The 17,846-nt window shown below is 45.3% G+C and overlaps 1 protein-coding gene across 5 annotated transcripts in view; it reads left to right on the forward strand.

Moving 5' to 3' along the window:
* NEMP2 (nuclear envelope integral membrane protein 2) overlaps positions 1-17,846 on the forward strand; it is a 37,997-nt gene that overhangs the window by 3,630 nt on the left and 16,521 nt on the right. For all 5 annotated transcript variants that reach the window (XM_070802154.1, XM_070802153.1, XM_019969397.2 and 2 more), the window contains exons 2-7: positions 4,687-4,802; positions 10,062-10,293; positions 10,441-10,513; positions 11,852-11,945; positions 12,762-12,876; positions 14,712-14,940. In XM_070802154.1, the coding sequence (XP_070658255.1) occupies positions 4,687-4,802; positions 10,062-10,293; positions 10,441-10,513; positions 11,852-11,945; positions 12,762-12,876; positions 14,712-14,940 (859 nt within the window). The remainder of the gene's footprint in view (positions 1-4,686; positions 4,803-10,061; positions 10,294-10,440; positions 10,514-11,851; positions 11,946-12,761; positions 12,877-14,711; positions 14,941-17,846) is intronic.

The raw sequence follows: 17,846 nt of genomic DNA on the forward strand, positions 1-17,846 counted from the left end.
TGACCTGAATCAGGGTTGAGGAAGTGAGTACCCAGGTTACGGGGGTGGGGGGGCACCCGCTGGGAAGGAGATGTGTTTCAGCTCCGGGGAAGCAGCGGCTCTTTCTGGGCAGGTGTTACTCTCTTCTGACCCAGTGAATGATTGTTTTGACATTTGTATGTATCCCTAAAAGTTTCCTTTTGTTTTCTGGATTGCCTTGTAAGGGGATGTTGCTGTTATTGAGATATATGTCCTTTTGCCCAGTCTACCACCAGGACGTTCCAATGTTACCTGATTGAATGGGCAAAGACCGAGGCTGCATGAATAAATGACACCTGCCGACATGCCCGCAGCCTCGTAGCCTTCAGTGTCAGGGCTTGAACAGGTGACAAAATTCAGCCAATCAGTCAAGCTGGCTACAGTTTTTGTCTGCCCTCCTCCGGCGGAGGTAGAGGAAGTAGAAACTGCCTAATGAAATGTCTCTAGAAGAAGATAACTGAAAGGAGGTGAGGCCTAGGAAAGACATGACCTTTATAAATCATCGAAATGAAAAGATCTGGTTCCCTCTAGGAAGACAGTAGGCCAGCTGTGTTAAGAACCTTGGTTGTCAAAGTTACTATCTTACGCTGGCCCAACTAGTCCATGACTTAAGACTCCTTGGAGTGAATTCGCTTGGAGCTAGGGTTGAGCTTTCTTGTGGCTTGAGTTTCTAGTTCCTTAGGTAGTTAGGAATTCTTGTGTGGGTTGACTGAGATGCAGTCACCTCAGGAGACAGGTGGTAACAGAGCAGCCAGAGAACATCATGAAATGCCAGTGCCTCGTCTGTGATGTCTCCTGTGTGAACTCAATGTCAGTCTCACCTCCAAAGCCAGGCGTTGCTCTGGAGAATTCCAGGGGAGATGCTGTTTGCAACATGCTCTTAGTAGTAGATCTGTAGGTGTCAAAAATCAGGGCAGCCTGCCTCTATCTGTGCTTTCCTTAATCTGGTTGAAGACCAGGTGACATCGGAGCTAGTTCTCGTCCTCCAGCTGGGAGGTCCCTTACAGAGAATGCGCTGACGTACCGTATCAAGTACAACGGCAGCAAGCGGATTCCCGCCTCTTGTCGCCCGTTCCCTCCTCTGCCTGGTGAGGAGAGAGAAGATGGTTCCCAGCTCGAGGGGTGTTAAGGGTTAGCGCTCTCACCCTGTAGTTCAGGGCACAGGGATGCTGGGGTAGGGAAGGGGTGGTGGAGCCTGCAGGTTCTGTTGTGGGGATGGCCATGGTGCAGGCTGGACAGGTGCTGAGCATCAGGTTGCTTCAAGGGGAGCCTGGAGAGCACCCCCTCTTATGGTGCCAGCACTGGCCAGGCTCTTGTGAAGACTGGCCATTGCAGGGAAAGAACAAATTGGCCAAAATGGCGTCGTCAGGCTCTCTTGCCCCACGTTTTGTAGATGGTGATGATGTAACCACTGAGATCACTTAAAGTGCTGCACGTGCACATCACGAGGTACCCAGCTGACCACGGGCTGCTTTTGTTCTGTAAGCACATATAAGCTCCACCTGGGAGTGACCTTGTGGCTGTGTTGTGGCTGCATTATGTCTGTGTCTGCTGGGTCAACCACGAGAGGAGAGAAGACAGCGTGTCTGCAGTTCCTATCGCTCCTCGAGTTTTCTTCCAGCTTCCCTGCTTGTGCCTTGCCTGCCATGGGTTCATCAAACAGCGCGCACAGTGAGATACAGCGAGACAGCCTTGCGTTCACTAGGTCAACTCTGCGACCCTGTGGACTGAAGCCTACCAGGCTCCTCCGTCCATGGGATTTTTCCAGGCAAGAGTACTGGAGTGGGTTGCCATTTCCTTCTCCAGGGGATCTTCCTGACCCAGGGATCGAACCCGGGTCCCCTGTATTATAGGCAGATGCTTTTACCGTCTGAGCCACCAGGGAAGTCCTAAATAACCCACCAGTCCTCTGCAATTACAGCACACGAGTAAAAGACGAATACTTAAATGTGGGGATACAGTAATGAACATGCCGTGTCCTGAACTTCATGAAGGGAGAGTATCAACTAAAAAATATGTATGTAATATGAAGAGAAGAAAGCAGAGTAAGAAGGGAGGGGTTGGAGTGTGCCGTTTTAGACAGCAGGGTCGGAGAAGGCCTTGCTAAGAAGGGAACGTTTGAGCACACAAATGTTATCTATTGGAAGGAGAAACTCTGCCAGGATCTGGGGAAAGCAGTTGCAAGCGGAGGAAACCGCTTGCAGGAAAGCTTGAGGCGGGGGCAGCTCAGCGTCCTGAGGACAGGTTGACCGATGTGGCCAGAGGTGCCTGGATCCCAGGAAAGGAGAGCAGGTTTTGCTTTGAGAAGTCGTTTGGGGAGGGGGTGGTTGAAGAGGTAAACGATGTGCTCTGATTGATGTTTCTAAAAGGTCCATGTGCTGGAAAGAGGATAGTTGTGGAGGGGGGAATTGAGGCGGTTCTGGGAGCCGACCAGCTCGCAGTCCTTTACGTTCATCCAAGTGCATGAAGCCTGTCTGGACGACAGGAACATTTACTCCTAAAGTCAAGCTATTGCCCTGTACCCAGATTGCATCATCTTGCTCGTAGCTGAAGAGTTACAAATATCAAATGATTTAGGAGACAGTCTTAGGACCAAAATGAAAAAAAGCCTCAGTGGAAGGTAACGTTTGCTTGTGACGCTCAGGCTCCACAGCACATTTCCTCTGCCCACTAACAAGCCCGCTAGCCATCAGTTCCCACTTGTGTGAACTGATTTGACCTGTGTAGACGTGGAACTCTCTGAGAGGAAGGACCCTGGAAGGACCACAAGAAAAGCCCCTACGGTGGGCACACGTAGTTTGAGGAGCAACCCTGAGGAAGGAACAGCTGGGGTTCATGTTCTCACGATGGTCTGGGCTGCTGGGGTCTGCAGACCGCTCTTCACCTGCCTCTCCCCCACCTCCACGTGTGCTCCCTCCGCAGTGACAGGCAGGGATCCCCTCTTTTATTGGAGACTCCCAGCAGAAAGATCTCCGCTCTGGCTGACCGATTTCACGTGGTTCCTCCTGAGTCATTACGGGTCACCCCGTCCTTCCCCAGCTTTGGTGTATTTCAGATTTTCCTGGAGAAACAACTGATCACACTCTCCTTAGGGGAGTCAGGGGTTGGCCTGTGGTTTCTCTGTGTGCCCTGTTGATGTTCCATGCTTGACAGATGTGGTGGTGGTACCCTGTCCTAGGTCCAGGACTGGCTTTTGAGTTTCATCTCCCTTTATTTATAATTCAGTAGCAGCAGCTGCAGAGTAAAATGAACCCCATTACTTTATAATTTGGTTGTGGCATTTACTACAGTCATTTACCACCTGTAATGCAGTACTTGTCTTCTGTTTCACAGTGTTATGCTGTGTTACATATTACATACTATATATTGCATATTACCTAGAACACACACACACATGTATGTACACATCTGTTTTGAGCCAGACTTCTCCTGTGCTCCAGACCTGTCATCTTTACCTAGTCCCATCAACCAAGACCTCAGTACATCTAGAAGTGAACTCATGCCCTTTTCACTGGACAGACTTGCTTCTTCTCTGGTATTCTGTATGTGGATAAAGGGCCTCACCATCTCCCCGCTCACCAGAACCATCAGGTTGCCTCTGAATCTCTAAGTCTGTTGATCCGACTTGCTAGGTGTTTTTGATCTGCTCTTTCTCCCTCCTGCTTGGTTCATTTCTTACTCAGATTGCTTCGGGAGCCCCCACAGCTCCGCATGCCATGCTCTTCCCCTCTGGGTTTCACATGGCTTCCAGAATGCTCTTTCCAAGACACGCCTGTGTTTTCTGTTCCCGCAGGTCCGTTTGCCCTCCTCTCCCCTGCTCAGTGCCAGGGAGCTGGCCTCTGCGGGCTTCTTCGCCCTCTGGCTTCCCACTGGGTTTGGCCGATGAGAGACTGGTAGGGGGTGGGGGCAGGAGAGAGCTGCCCCTGGAGTCCCGGCAGTGTCTGTTCCCTTGGGTTGCTGTCCTCTCAGCTCTGGCACCTCCAGTGACAGCGGGTCCCCCTTTGCCATCTCAGGCCTAGGAAGATTGAAGGCTTTCTGCTGTTGTCGGTGCCTGGGAACCCCCATCCACGTCTTCACTGAACTCTTCTCAGTTAAACCCTCTGGCATGTCAGCAGTTTCCTCCTGAAACTTTGTTTGCCTGAAATCCCTCAGTGCTCTGCTTTCAGCCAGAAGTCCTTGTTACTCACTGTAATGATAATTGCTGCTTAGCTCTCTAGCTGCAAGTGTTAAAATGCCCTTGTGTATTCCCTGCGTGCCATCCTCGTGAATGGCTAGACCACGTCCATCGTTTCCCTCATCTCTGGGGATCTCTGCGCACTTGTCACCCCCACCCCCTGACTTCTAGATCACTGCCCCCAGCTGTGGTCAGTGGTCCACTCAAATTTCCTCCTCTCCAGGAAGCCTCTCAGTCCTTCCCCTCTCTTTCAAGACTGAAGATGTGCCTGTTCTCCTTGCTCTTACCGTCCTTCCATCTGCCATATGACTTTTGTTATTAGACTGTAATATTTTTTGTCTCCTGCTAGGCTGGAAAGACTGAAGGACTATAATTACTGCCTAGAATAATTTAATGTTCATAAAGTATAAAAGCAGTCATCATTAACCCTGTGAATAAAAAAGATTTTGGGCAATTATATATTTAGGAAATATATTCTCTTTTCCATCTTTCAGTTTCTACGTGTCAAGTTTTGAAGGAGATGAAGATAATTAAAGCTTCTCTGTCAGGCTGTTACTGCTACAATCAAAATTCCCAAGTGCAATGGAAGTATATATGGTCAACTGTGCAGGTAAGAGCTTACTTTCAAATTATGTCTTAGGAACAGAGACTTTAAAGGTACTATTTCAAGAGTAGAAATAGACATAGAGCTTTTATATGACTTAGAGCTATTACCAGTAGGAAAGCTGCCTGGGGAATCACACGGTAGTTCAAGCAGAGGGATGTGGTAGAAACATAAACTCTCCATATTCTTCATCAGCCCTTCTTCATCCACTCCAAGTAAATATACTATATGATGCAGTGTGCTTGCTGTTGAGACATGGCTCAGGGCAACATCCTCTCATGTACTTCCAAAATCATTGCTGTCTCAGGCCTTTCTATATATATATTATAGAAATTCTGAAGTTATCTCTGATCTCACATATGGTCAAGATAGTCATCCTGGAGTGCAAAGTCAAGTGGGCCTTAGGAAGCATCACTATGAACAAAGCTAGTGGAGGTGATGGAATTCCGGTTGAGCTCTTTCAAATCCTAAAAGATGATGCTGTGAAAGTGCTGCACTCAATATGTCAGTGAATTTGGAAAACTCAGCAGTAGCCACGGGACTAGAAAAGGTCAGTTTCAATTCTAATCCCAAAGAAAGGCAATGCCAAAGAATGCTCAAACTACCGCACAATTGCACTCATCTCACACGCTAGTAAAGTAATACTCAAAGTTCTCCAAGCCAGGCTTTAATAGTACATGAACCATGAACTTCCAGATGTTCAATCTGGATTTAGAAAAGGCAAAGGAACCAAAGATCAAATTGCCAATATCCACTGGATCATAAAAAAAGCAAGAGAGTTCCATAAAAACATCTACTTCTGCTTTATTGACTATGCCAAAGCCTTTGACTGTGTGGATCACAAGAAACTGTGGAAAATTCTGAAAGAGATGGGAATACCAGACCACCTGACCTGCCTCTTGAGGAATCTGTATGCAAGTCTGGAAGCAACAGTTAGAACTGGACATGGAACAACAGACTGGTTCCAATTAGGAAAAGGAGTACGTCAAGGCTGTATATTGTCACCCTGCTCATTTAACTTATATGCAGAGTACATCATGAGAAACGCTGGACTAGAAGAAACACAAGCTGGAATCAAGATTGCCGGCAGAAATAACAATAACCTCAGATATGCAGATGACACCACCCTTATGGCAGAAAGTGAAGAGGAACTAAAGAGCCTCTTGATGAAAGTGAAAGTGGAGAGTGAAAAAGTTGGCTTAAAGCTCAACATTCAGAAAACTAAGATCATGGCATCTGGTCCCATCACTTCATGGGAAATAGATGGGGAAACAGTGGAAACAGTGTCAGACTTTATTTTTTTGGGCTCTGCAGACTGCAGCCATGAGATAAAAAGACGATTACTCCTTGGAAGGAAAGTTATGACCAACCTAGATAGCGTATTCAAAAGCAGAGACATTACTTTGCCAACAAAGGTCCGTCTAGTCAAGGCTATGGTTTTCCCTGTGGTCATGTATGGAAGTGAGAGTTGGACTGTGAAGAAGGCTGAGCGCCGAAGAATTGATGCTTTTGAACTGTGGTGTTGGAGAAGACTCTTGAGAGTCCCTTGGACTGCAAGGAGATCCAACCAGTCCATTCTGAAGGAGATCAGCCCTGGGATTTCTTTGGAGGGAATGATGCTAAAGCTGAAACTCCAGTACTTTGGCCACCTCATGCAAAGAGTTGACTCATTGGAAAAGACTCTAATGCTGGGAGGGATTGGGGGCAGGAGGAGAAGGGGACAACAGAGGATGAGATGGCTGGATGGCATCACTCACTCAATGGACCTGAGTCTGAGTGAACTCCGGGAGTTGGTGATGGACAGGGAGGCCTGGCGTGCTGCGATTCATGGGGTTGCAAAGAGTTGGACACGACTGAGTGACTGAACTGACTGAACTGAACTGAAGGTGTCTATCAGTTTGCAGTTTTACTACTACAAAATGACTATCCTCACTTCTGTGGTGAATGAATATTTTGAGGGGATAATTTGAGACTAGGTATATATTCTGTTGCTCATCAAACTTTCACCCGTTAGTTTTATTATCCATTGATGATGCTTGCCTAAATCAGTCATCATCACAGTGTTTATCAAATGGTGATTTTCTAATTCCATTATTCCTTCTACAGTTGGCTTTCTTCCTTAAGGAAGAGTTTATCTCTCCAATTTTATTTAGATCCATATAGTCTCGTGGATTGCCAGTTCATTCACTGGACTACAGTTGATTACTTGTGTTATTTATTTTTATATTCATATTGTCCTGGATTTGGCCAGTAAGAGCCCCTTCAAACTAGCTCCTATGACTTTTACCTTGTGCTTATCATTATTTGAGCACTTCTTTACCTTCTGGCAAATAGGATGTTCCCAGGCTTACTCTGTGATTTCTTAGACCCGGCTCTGGAGTCATACATTTTCTGAGGAGCCTTAAGTGTTAGGTGTGTTCATCACTACTGGGTATCATTGTCAAATGTGTTTGTACACACATACGCATCCATATTCCTGTACACATAACTGTTCTTCCTTCCTTTCTTCCTTACTGTCTGTCAAAAACCATGCATTCTTCTCTCTCCAGTACCACTGGATTCTAGAGTCTTCATCCTTTCTATCTCTGTAACTCTCTTCTTGGATTGTGAGAAACCTGGTTCCCATTATCTTCAATATATTTTCCTATTCCTAGAGTAATTTCAGAGTTGCTAAGCCATACTGTTGTGAAAAGCAAACCTAGTAACAAGAACTCAGCATTTGTTTACAACGTTTCATCCTCATAGTTTGCACTATCTAAATACTAATGGGGTTACAAATCTAAATACTGTGCTCAAAAGTTACTTGGGTTCCTGCATTCCCACCCATCTCCCTCAAATCTGGTTATATTATTCATTTGGAATACATTTGTTCCTATTTGTTACCATTGCAGAGTTCTTCCTCATTCTAGTTGATTTTATTGTCATTATTTTTTTTAGTGTGTACAACATTAAAAGGGTACAATATTAAAGGCCCCAAAGTCAAAACTACACAAAGATGTTCTCAGAGAAGTGTCCCTCCATCTCATCCCTCTGACCCTTTCCCATTGGATACATGCAGGGAATCAGTTTTGTTATCTTTCCTGTGTTTCTTTTTGCAAAAGGAGCAGTGAGGCATATTTATAGATCATACTTAAAGCCATGAGGCTAAGCAGTGAGTTTAGATAGAGAAAAGGAAAGGATCAGTGGCTGAGACTGGGTCAGTTTGCTATTAAGACATCGGGGTTGAAGGGGGGGATGTGCAGCAGAGGAGACAGAGAAGGAAGAGCAGGTTGAGGAGGAACGCCGGGAGCCCAGGAAGTGCCAGAGGGAGGAGCGGGGGAGGGCCCAGCCGCGCCGGACTCTGAGGACGGGTCAGACAGGATGACAGGGAATGCACTGACCGTTTGGTTTAGCAACATGGAGGTCGCCGGTGACCTTGTCAGGGGCAGCCTGTTGGGAACGAAAGCCTGACTGAAGTTCTAAAGACAGAAATAGGGGAGAGGAACTGGAGAATGCAGAAGAATTTTATTGCAGTGGGAAGCGAGGAAAAGGGTGATAGCTGGAGGGTAAAAGGAAGTCAGTAGAAGGTTTTCATGTGTGTGTGTGTGTGTGTGTGTTTTTTTATGAGAAAAATACTGTCATGTCTGTAAGCTGATGGGAATAGTCTAGAAAAGTGAGAAGAAGTTCTGGTGGGATGTCCTTGAGCAGCTGAGTGGGTCGGATCCAGGGCACAGGTTGGGAGCTTATCTTTAGAATGGAGCATGTCAGTCTCCTTGTGGTGGAAATTTCCTCCGAAATACACAAGCTGGAAGCAGAGCATGTGCCTGCAGGTGCTGACAGGTGGGGAGATATGGGGTTAGGAGCCCGTCCAGGTTCTCTTCAATCTCTTCCGTTCTCTGTGAAGATGGAAGAATCCTCAGCCAACAGTGAGGAGGGGAGGAGTTATTGGGGTGTTGAGGACGGAGAAGCTGTGAGGTCAGGGTTGAAGAGAAGGGAAGAGTGACTGGACAGGAATGGGTGGTGTGATGGCAGGCAGCCCTCTGGTCCCACTTCAGGTTCCCACACACGGATTTGAAGAGAGCACTGCTGGTTTTTCCAGCACAATGGTGCAAATGCAGAAGTGGGAAAGGTGGAGGGTTGAATTTTGTGAGTGAGTGTGACAGAGCACGAGGGGTACAGACGAGGATTCATGGAGGGAATGTTTCGTGATGATCGATCATGGAACTCAGTGGGCAAAAAAGGGGCTGAGGCCACCCAGGGTGCGGAGGAGGGGAGAGACGCTTGATCAGTGCTGGGGTCCATGCTTGCTGGCGGCCGGGAGTCAGCGGGGCACGCTGGAAAGACAGGTGGTGGTTGTCTAGTGGGGTGCATTTGATGCAGCCTGTATTTGGGGCTGCAGTTTGGGACTGACAGGATCTAGCCTGTGGCCGCGAGAGTGATTACCTGAGGTGTGTGGAGAAGAGGAGCTGTAAGAGGGGAGAAGTTCGGAGAACCAAGAGGCCAGGATGTTGGAAGGACAGGATGTGTGTATTGTGTGAATTTAGTCCCAGAGACGTATAACAGGAAGTAGTATTTGGAGAGCAACGGTGAGCCAGGAGCTGAAGTCCCAAGAGGTTTGAGGTGTAGGTGGACAGATTGTGGGTGGTACCACCTGATGCCTGAGATTCAGGGCTGCTGCTGTCACTCCCCTTCTCAGGCTCGCCCTCTCCTTGGACAAGGAAGAAAGAGAGGGATAAAGGCAGCAGCAGAGTGTCGTTTAATGGTCCCTGGGCTGTTGGCCTCTGCTCAGCGTTCTAGATGGCGCTTTGCTGCGGGAGTTGAGTAGGACCTGGGGTTGGGTCCCTCTTCAAAGGACATGGTGACAGAAGCCTGAATCACATGCTCAGCTGGTCCGGAAGACAGAAATGTTTTTTTTCTCAGTCACAGTGGAAACAGTAGAGAGAGAGAGCCTCTTCTCATGAGGTTTAAAACCCAGTAGTTGCTGCCCGTTATTTTCTCTCATCTTTTTTCGTGTGGCCTTTGGTCACAGTAAGCTGCTGGAAGAAGGCGTTAAATCAGCCACAACTCGGGAAGAAGCATCCACTCTCAGAAGTGTCTGTGGTCCCATATGTGTTGGCTACACCAGAAATCCAGGTCCATCCCTGGGATCAGAACGTGACCAAGTACTCTGAGTGTTCTTTACTCACCCAGTTCTGGGTTCTCTTTATTCCTTTGCTCATAATTTTGAGAAGCTGTTAAGAAGTTTTAACTTTTCTGTTTGTAAATTTGTTGATTCTTGTTTCATAGGTGAAAATTAACAGTTCAGACCTGTTCAATGTTGTATATATCACAGAAAGGTATAATTGCCAGTATCCAGAAACCATTCTATCCATCATCAGATGTATGATTCATAACTTTTGGACACCAGAGGAGTCTAATGATATAACCATCACCATCCATCCATACGGACAGACTGTGTGTTTCTCTGTGAAGCCAGCCAGGAAGATCTTTATCTATACGATAAGTGTGAAACAAAACAGTAAGTCTGTTTTTATTATACGTGACTTTCTGGTTCAGCTTTTCTGGAGTGACATTTCAGTAAGCTGCCTGTCTTTCACTGACTGCATTGACACAAAATCCTTGTTTGTCGTGTTTCTGTGTTTGTTTGTTTGTTTGTTTGCTCCAGTTGTGGATTTCAAGCTCGTCTTTGTGTTTGTGGTGGGCATCTTCCTCTTCTTTTACGCAAAGACCTTGAGTCGGTAAGTATTCATTTTTACTTTCTTAATTTTGTGAGTCAAAAAGGGTAGAACAGGAGGATTCCCTGCTGGTCCAGTGGTTAGGACTCTGGGCTTTCACTGCCAAGGGCCCGGGCTCAGTCCCTGGTCAGAGAACTGAGATGACATAAGCCACAGGGCATAGCCGGCAAGGGAAAAAAAAGAGTAGGACACTTTTGACCTTGTGCTAAATGTTTCCATACTAGTTGTAGTTCTTGCTTTAGGTTTTGCCAACAACAGGTCTCAAGATAGTTTTGAAAAGGTTTTTAAAACCAGTGAGAGTTATTTGTATAACGTGGCGTGTTCCGGTTACACCGTGTTTTCACACGCATTATTTTGTATCATGTATCAGCATACGTTATTTTAACTGATTTGTTTCTCTTAACAACTGTGTGAGCTCTGGATGCTGATTCTCATTTTATGGATGAGAAAACCAGCATCCATCATCACAAGACTAGCCTTGCCAGGGCTGAGATTCACACTCAGGTTTTCTGATGCCGTGCCTCTCTCTTACATTTGTACCACCTCCTGGATTTGTGACTCTGATACAGAAGGTTGGATTTAATGTATTATCCTGATGCTTTCTTTCTTATAACTTCTTTTTGGAAAAATTTCTTTTCAGTAATATTTTACTTCTTGACTTGCTATTCTGAACATTGTTTATTTTTGAGCTTTTCATTAGAGCTTCACAGTGTGTATTTAATGTCCTCCATGGTCTTAATTAACTATATGTTGCTTGCATAACCTGAAGAGTAAAGCTTGGACTCAGAGGAGCTGGGCTGCAAGCCTGAATCCTTCCAACTGGCAGATACTGACTGGAGGAAGGTCTTTAACTTCTTGGTGCCTGGGTTTCCTCCCACATAAAACTGAGACATGGATAGCTATTGCACATGGAGTAGGAAATGGCACCCCACTCTAGTATTCTTGCCTGGAAAATCCTGGCAGGCTACAGTCCATGGGATCACAAAAGAGTTGGACATGACTGAGCAGTTGAGCATACACGTAGCTCCTATACAGGGCTATTGTGAATGCATGTAAAGCTCTCAGACAAGTGCCTGCCACATGATAGGTGCTCCAGTAATTACTGTTGGACCAGATTCTGAACACAGGAGATAACTCAGACGTTCTGTTCTGAGTCAGTGGCAAGCTATTTACCATAAATTTCAAGTAGAGATTTCACTTTTTAAGAGTATAGGATATAATTACAGCTGGCATCTTAGTTTTTCCTCTTAGTATTCTTTATTGCATCTGTCAAATTCCACGTTTCTAATACCGAAAGTGTGACTTGGCATTTAAATGACTTTTTTCTGCTTGTCTTGACAGAAGCCCTGTTTTCTTTTACTCTTCGGGGACTGTGCTAGGTGTTCTAATGACATTAGTCTTTGTCCTGTTGCTGGTGAAAAAGTTCATTCCTAAGGTAGGTATATCAGGTACAGATGAATTAAAAAATGGAAATCATTATCTTATAAACATGAAAAATTGATTAAAGTTAATTCATGTTTATTATGACAGTTCCTAATTTCTACATTGTATAAACTGGCTTAAATTGTGTCTTTTCTTAAGAGATTCTATTTTCATTTGTTACAATGTATAGGTTTCAGAATTACATTTTGGCCATACTTTTTTTGAGACCCTTTTATTTTCTAGATAGTGCAACGTTCTTATGAGTGATGGGGACTCATCCTATGCTGAATGAAAATTTCTCTTGTCATAGTTGAGGAATGTCATGATGCTGAACCATCAGGGCCTTGAATAACAGTGTTGCAACACCTGGGGATTTCTTCATCGTTATTAGTTCCCCCAAAACATCTTCCATAAAAGAATGGCCTGCACTTAGTTGAGGATACATATGTATTAGTTCACGATGCTAATGTTGGGTTTACTCTGATGAAAGCCTATAACACCAGCATTATTTTGAGATAAATTTATTTAGAACAATGTTTCTCCAACTGTAACGTACATGCAAGTCACCTGGAGTCCTGTTGAAGTGCAGTCTCGGACTCAGGAGTCTGCTGTGGGCCTGAGAATCTTAGTTGCCACTAGATTCCTAAAGACACTGAAGCTCCTGGTGCACGGACCATACCTTTAGTGAGACTTGAGAAGAGTGTCTTGTCTTGACTTCAGTGTAGTTTGATATACAGATTTCAAATACAAAGGGTTTTATTTGTTTACTTCTACTTTTATGAGCGTGAATGAACCAAAAACCATGTGATTTATTTTCTTCCGCACACAGTATAGCACCTTTTGGGCTCTAATGCTTGGTTGTTGGTTTGCTTCAGTTTATATTCTGGGGCAACTGATGGAAGAGCTGAAGAGACTGTGGTATGAAGGCAGAATATGTGTATTAGGTAGGTAAAGATTTGAAAAATACAGTCTGTTATTGGTAAAGCTGAAAAGTACAGCCAGGGGCCCTTTCTTGACATACGCTCCAGCATTCAGATTTTCATTTTGAACTAAGGAGAAGAACTGTTAAAAATAATATTTTATTCCCACAGTTGGTGGTTTCAGTTCATTAGATATCATTTTAGACTATTTCTCTTTGACATTCTTCTTAGTTTTCTACTCTGATGATCAAAAGAGCAGAACAGCACTTGCCCTTTTTGACTGCACATGCTTTTAAATTGCAGTTAATAACCACCTCTGAATTGTAATGAAAAAATTGCTCTAAAATGCAACTCTTTATTTCTTTTTCTTAATGTATTTGTTACAAAAGGTAAGAAATTGTAAATGACCAATGAAAACTTGACTTTTAGAGACAGACTTGTTATTGTCATTTAAAAGAACAAAAATATCAACTTTTTAGAGTGTTTTAATTGGGAAATAACAGAGAATGGGAGAATCCATTTTCTCCTAACCTCTTAGTCCTGAATTTCTCATATAAGTACTCCCACCCAAAGCAAAAGCAATCGATTTTTGTTTCCCTTGAAGCTTTTATGTTTTTAGTCCATTTTTCTTTTTATAGTAATGCATTTTCAAAGTAAATTACTGCTGCTATGGTGTGTTTCTTTAAATACTTGACTTAATACTTCTATAAGGCAAGAACATTTTCCTCTATAGTTCAATAACTAAATCTTTAAAAATTAATAGTTACCTAAGATTATCTGTTACCTAGGCCATGTTCAGCTTTCCTAAACATCCTTGATATTTGGTTTTATAAGGTAGGATATAGTCCAGAATCACATTTTGCATATATTGTGTCCCTTAAGTCTCGTTTAATCCATAACAGCTTTCTGGTTTGGGCTTTTTCCCCCCCATCTCAGTGATATGCTAAAGAGACCAAGTTAGTTGCCTTACAGCATGTTCCACTTTCTGGGTTTCTCTGATTATTCCTTTGTGGTTTAATTTAACTTGTTTCTCTCCTGTATCTTATATAAGCTGGAAATTGGGTCTTGAGACTTGCTTAGATACAAATGAAATGCTCACTGAATACCTGAGAGGTGATGTGCTCTCGACATTGGATCGCCACTTGTCCCTCTGTTCATAGCACAGAAGCTGAGCACCAGAATGCAAGGGTGATAGCTGATCCCGTCACTGTAAAATCACACTTTGATTTAGTGATTAGAAAATTAAAAATGGGTTTTGTGGCAGACTATGATGTACACTAAGGCTTATTCCTGACCAAAGCAGCTGTGATAACATCTGTCCTCTATGACTCTGGGCCAGAAAAAAGGTACACTTATGTAGTAGTATTATACATCCTTCGGAGAAGGCAATGGCACCCCACTCCAGTACTCTTGCCTGGAAAATCCCGTGGACGGAGGAGCCTGGTAGGCTGCAGTCCATGGGGTCGCTAAGAGTAGGACACGACTGAGCGACTTCACTTTCACTCTTCACTTTCGTGCATTGGAGAAGGAAATGGCAACCCACTCCAGTGTTCTTGCCTGGAGAATCCCAGGAACAGGGCAGCCTGGTGGGCTGCCGTCTGTGGGGTCGCACAGAGTCGGACACGACTGAAGCAACTTAGCAGCAGTAGCAGCAGCATATATCCTTAAGTACTGCAGAGTCCACCTAGTATCTCACAGGGGAGGAATAACTAGCCCTAAATGCATTTTTCAGCTTCACTGGGGAAAGAAAAATGCAGGTGTTCTGATATGTTCTCAGCTCTAAGTCATGACTCCGCCAGGTTTTTCCCATAACTTTGCAGATCTGGCGTTACGTTTTGTACATCTTTCTGCTCTTACAGGCTACATCTTGACAGTTGGCTGTGTCAGCTTTGCTGTTTGCTATAAGCACGGGCCCCTGGTGGAGGAGAGGAGCGTGGTGCTCCTGGCATGGCTGCTGCGGCTCCTGTCCCTGCTGCTGGTGTACATGGGGGTATCCGCGCCCCAGTTCGCCTGCACGGCCGCCCTGCTCCTCTTCCTGTCATCTGGGAGTCGGTGCTATCCACGGAGCGTGCTCGCCTGTGTCGGGAGGTATGTGGCCTCTTTTCTTTCCTCCATCATAAGTTTGATGTTTTGAGCTCTGGTTTTATTTATTCTTTGGGGGAATTTTTTGGACACGTCTTACTTGATATCACAATTCACTCCACTTCATCTGGAGATTTCAGATTTCCCTCTGAGAAGGGGGTAAGGTTAGAGAATGTAAGTGCCTGATCCAAACTCCATTGCTAGCCGTCGTTAGCCCCCGATTACCAGGTAATGACGGCTCACCCAGAATTCACTAAAATCCGTGACATTACTTGGGCGTGGCGTCACCTAACAGTTTACATTTCCTTTCTTTTGGGCCCAAGGACTGCTTTGGGGCTACTCGTGCTTACAAGATACGAGGGAACAGAACTGAATAACAAATTGTTGAAAGTTACAATTTATATAGTCAGGACTTTCTTTTTTCTTAGGTTTTAAGATAAGGCTTAAATGTCCTTCAGCCATGGAGTCTGAGCACCTGTCCTGTGCCAGGTACACAGGTAAAGGAGTGGCCCCCACCCTGGAGGTGTGCTCGTGGAGACATAGGCGTATGGGTGCTAGAGCAAGTGTTCAGATAGGCCTGCCCATCTGAAGTACGCCTGCTTAGTCACTCGGTTGTGTCCAACTCTTTGTGATCCTATGGACTGTAGCCTGCCAGGCTTCTCTGTTCATGGGGATTCTCCAGGCAAGAATACTGGAGTGGGTCGCCATTTCCTCCTCCAGGGGATCTTCCCGACCCAGGAATTGAACCCAGGTCTCCTGTGACGCAGGCAGATTCTTTACCACTGAGCCATTGAGGAAACCCACCCAGAAAGTGTAGCATGTAGAAAAAGTTCAGGAAAGTTTCTGGAAAAGAGACTAATGGGCTGAATCCTAATGAATCAAAACAGCCAGATGAATAAATGTAGGAAAGGCCTTCCTGATAGGGAGAAAGCCCTGTTTGCAGGCAAGTGAAGTGGATGTGGAGGCCTCTCAGGCAGTGCTGGAGAATCTAATCTGATCCTGTACATGGTGGAGGCACTGCCCTTTCTGCATGTCAGGCCATGCACTCTAACTGCTGCCCAGACAGGAGTTAGAAATCAAATGCTTGGGGCCCCAGAAGGTACCGAGTGAAGGATTCCTAGCAGAGGCAAGGCAGAAGTGAGACTGTACAAAGTTCTGCAACTGCCCCAGAGAAATGGGGTCAGTTACCACTCAGTTGGAGCTGATGATTGCCATTTGGGAATACGGGCCTTGCCAGATCACCTCGTTTTCTAGAAAAGCTGGGAACGTGGATTGAATGTCAAGTCTTACGATTTTTAAATGGTGGCAACTAAAGAAAGGCAATGCCAAAGAATGCTCAAACTACCACACAATTGCACTCATCTCACACGCTAGTAAGGTAATGCTCAAGATTCTCCAAGCCAGGCTTCAGCAATACGTGAACCGTGAACTTTCTGATGTTCAAGCTGGTTTTAGAAAAGGCAGATGAACCAGAGATCAAATCGCCAACATCCGCTAGATCATGAAAAAAGCAAGAGAGTTCCAGAAAAACATCTATTTCTGCTTTATCAACTATGCCAAAGCCTTTGACTGTGTGGATCGCAATAAACTGTGGAAAATTCTGAAAGAGATGGGAATACCAGACCACTCAACCTGCCTCTTGAGAAATCTGTATGCAGGTCAGGAAGCAACAGTTAGAACTGGACGTGGAACAACAGCCTGGTTCCAAATAGGAAAAGGAGTACGTCAAGGCTGTATATTGTCACCCTGCTTATTTAACTTATATGCAGAGGACATCATGAGAAATGCTGGACTGGAAGAAACACAAGCTGGAATCAAGATTGCTGGGAGAAATATCAATAACCTCAGATATGCAGATGACACCACCATTATGGGAGAAAGTGAAGAGGAACTCAAAAGCCTCTTGATGAAAGTGAAAGTGGAGAGTGAAAAAGTTGGCTTAAAGCTCAACATTCAGAAAACGAAGATCATGGCATCTGGTCCCATCACTTCGTGGCAAATAGATGGCGAAACAGTGGAGACAGTGTCACTTTATTTTTCTGGGCTCCAAAATCACTGCAATTGGCGATTGCAGCCATGAAATTAAAAGACGCTTGCTCCTTGGAAGGAAAGTTATGACCAGCCTAGATAGTATATTCAAAAGCAGAAGCATTACTTTGCCAACAAAGGCCCGTCTGGTCAAAGCTGTGGTTTTTCCTGTGGTCATGTATGGATGTGAGAGTTGGACTGTGAAGAAGGCTGAGCGCCAAAGAATTGATGCTTTTGAACTGTGGTGTTGGAGAAGACTCTTGAGAGTCCCTTGGACTGCAAGGAGATCCAACCAGTCCATTCTGAAGGAGATCAGCCCTGGGATTTCTTTGGAAGGAATGATGCTGAATCTGAAACTTCAGTACTTTGGCCACCTCCTGCCAAGAGTTGACTCATTGGAAGGGACTCTGATGCTGGGAGGGATTGGGGGCAGGAGGAGAAGGGGATGACAGAGGATGAGATGGCTGGATGGCATCACTGACTCGATGGACGTGAGTCTCGGTGAACTCCGGGAGTTGGTGATGGACAGGGAGGCCTGGCGTGCTGCGATTCATGCGGTCCCAAAGAGTCAGACACGACTGAGTGACTGAACTGAACTGAACTAATATGAAAATAAAAACACAATCAACAAGCCAGAATCCAAGCAGAAGCCACAGTCACTCATTGGGCAGTGCGATGGGGCCCGTCTGTCTTTGGGTGCAGAGGGTGGAGGTTAAGGGCAGGTATGGGGGCAGGAGACCAGTCATCAGACGTCACAGGGGTCCAGGCCAGAGGTGAGCAGGGCCTGGAGCAGGGCAGTGAGAGCAAGGCTAGAAGAGGGAGTTAGTGAATGTTTACGAGGTAAACTTGACTGTGAGGAGGAGACTCTGTGCCAGCTGATAGTT

This window comes from Bos indicus, chromosome 2, assembly GCF_029378745.1.
Source record: "Bos indicus isolate NIAB-ARS_2022 breed Sahiwal x Tharparkar chromosome 2, NIAB-ARS_B.indTharparkar_mat_pri_1.0, whole genome shotgun sequence".
NCBI lineage: Eukaryota > Metazoa > Chordata > Mammalia > Artiodactyla > Bovidae > Bos > Bos indicus.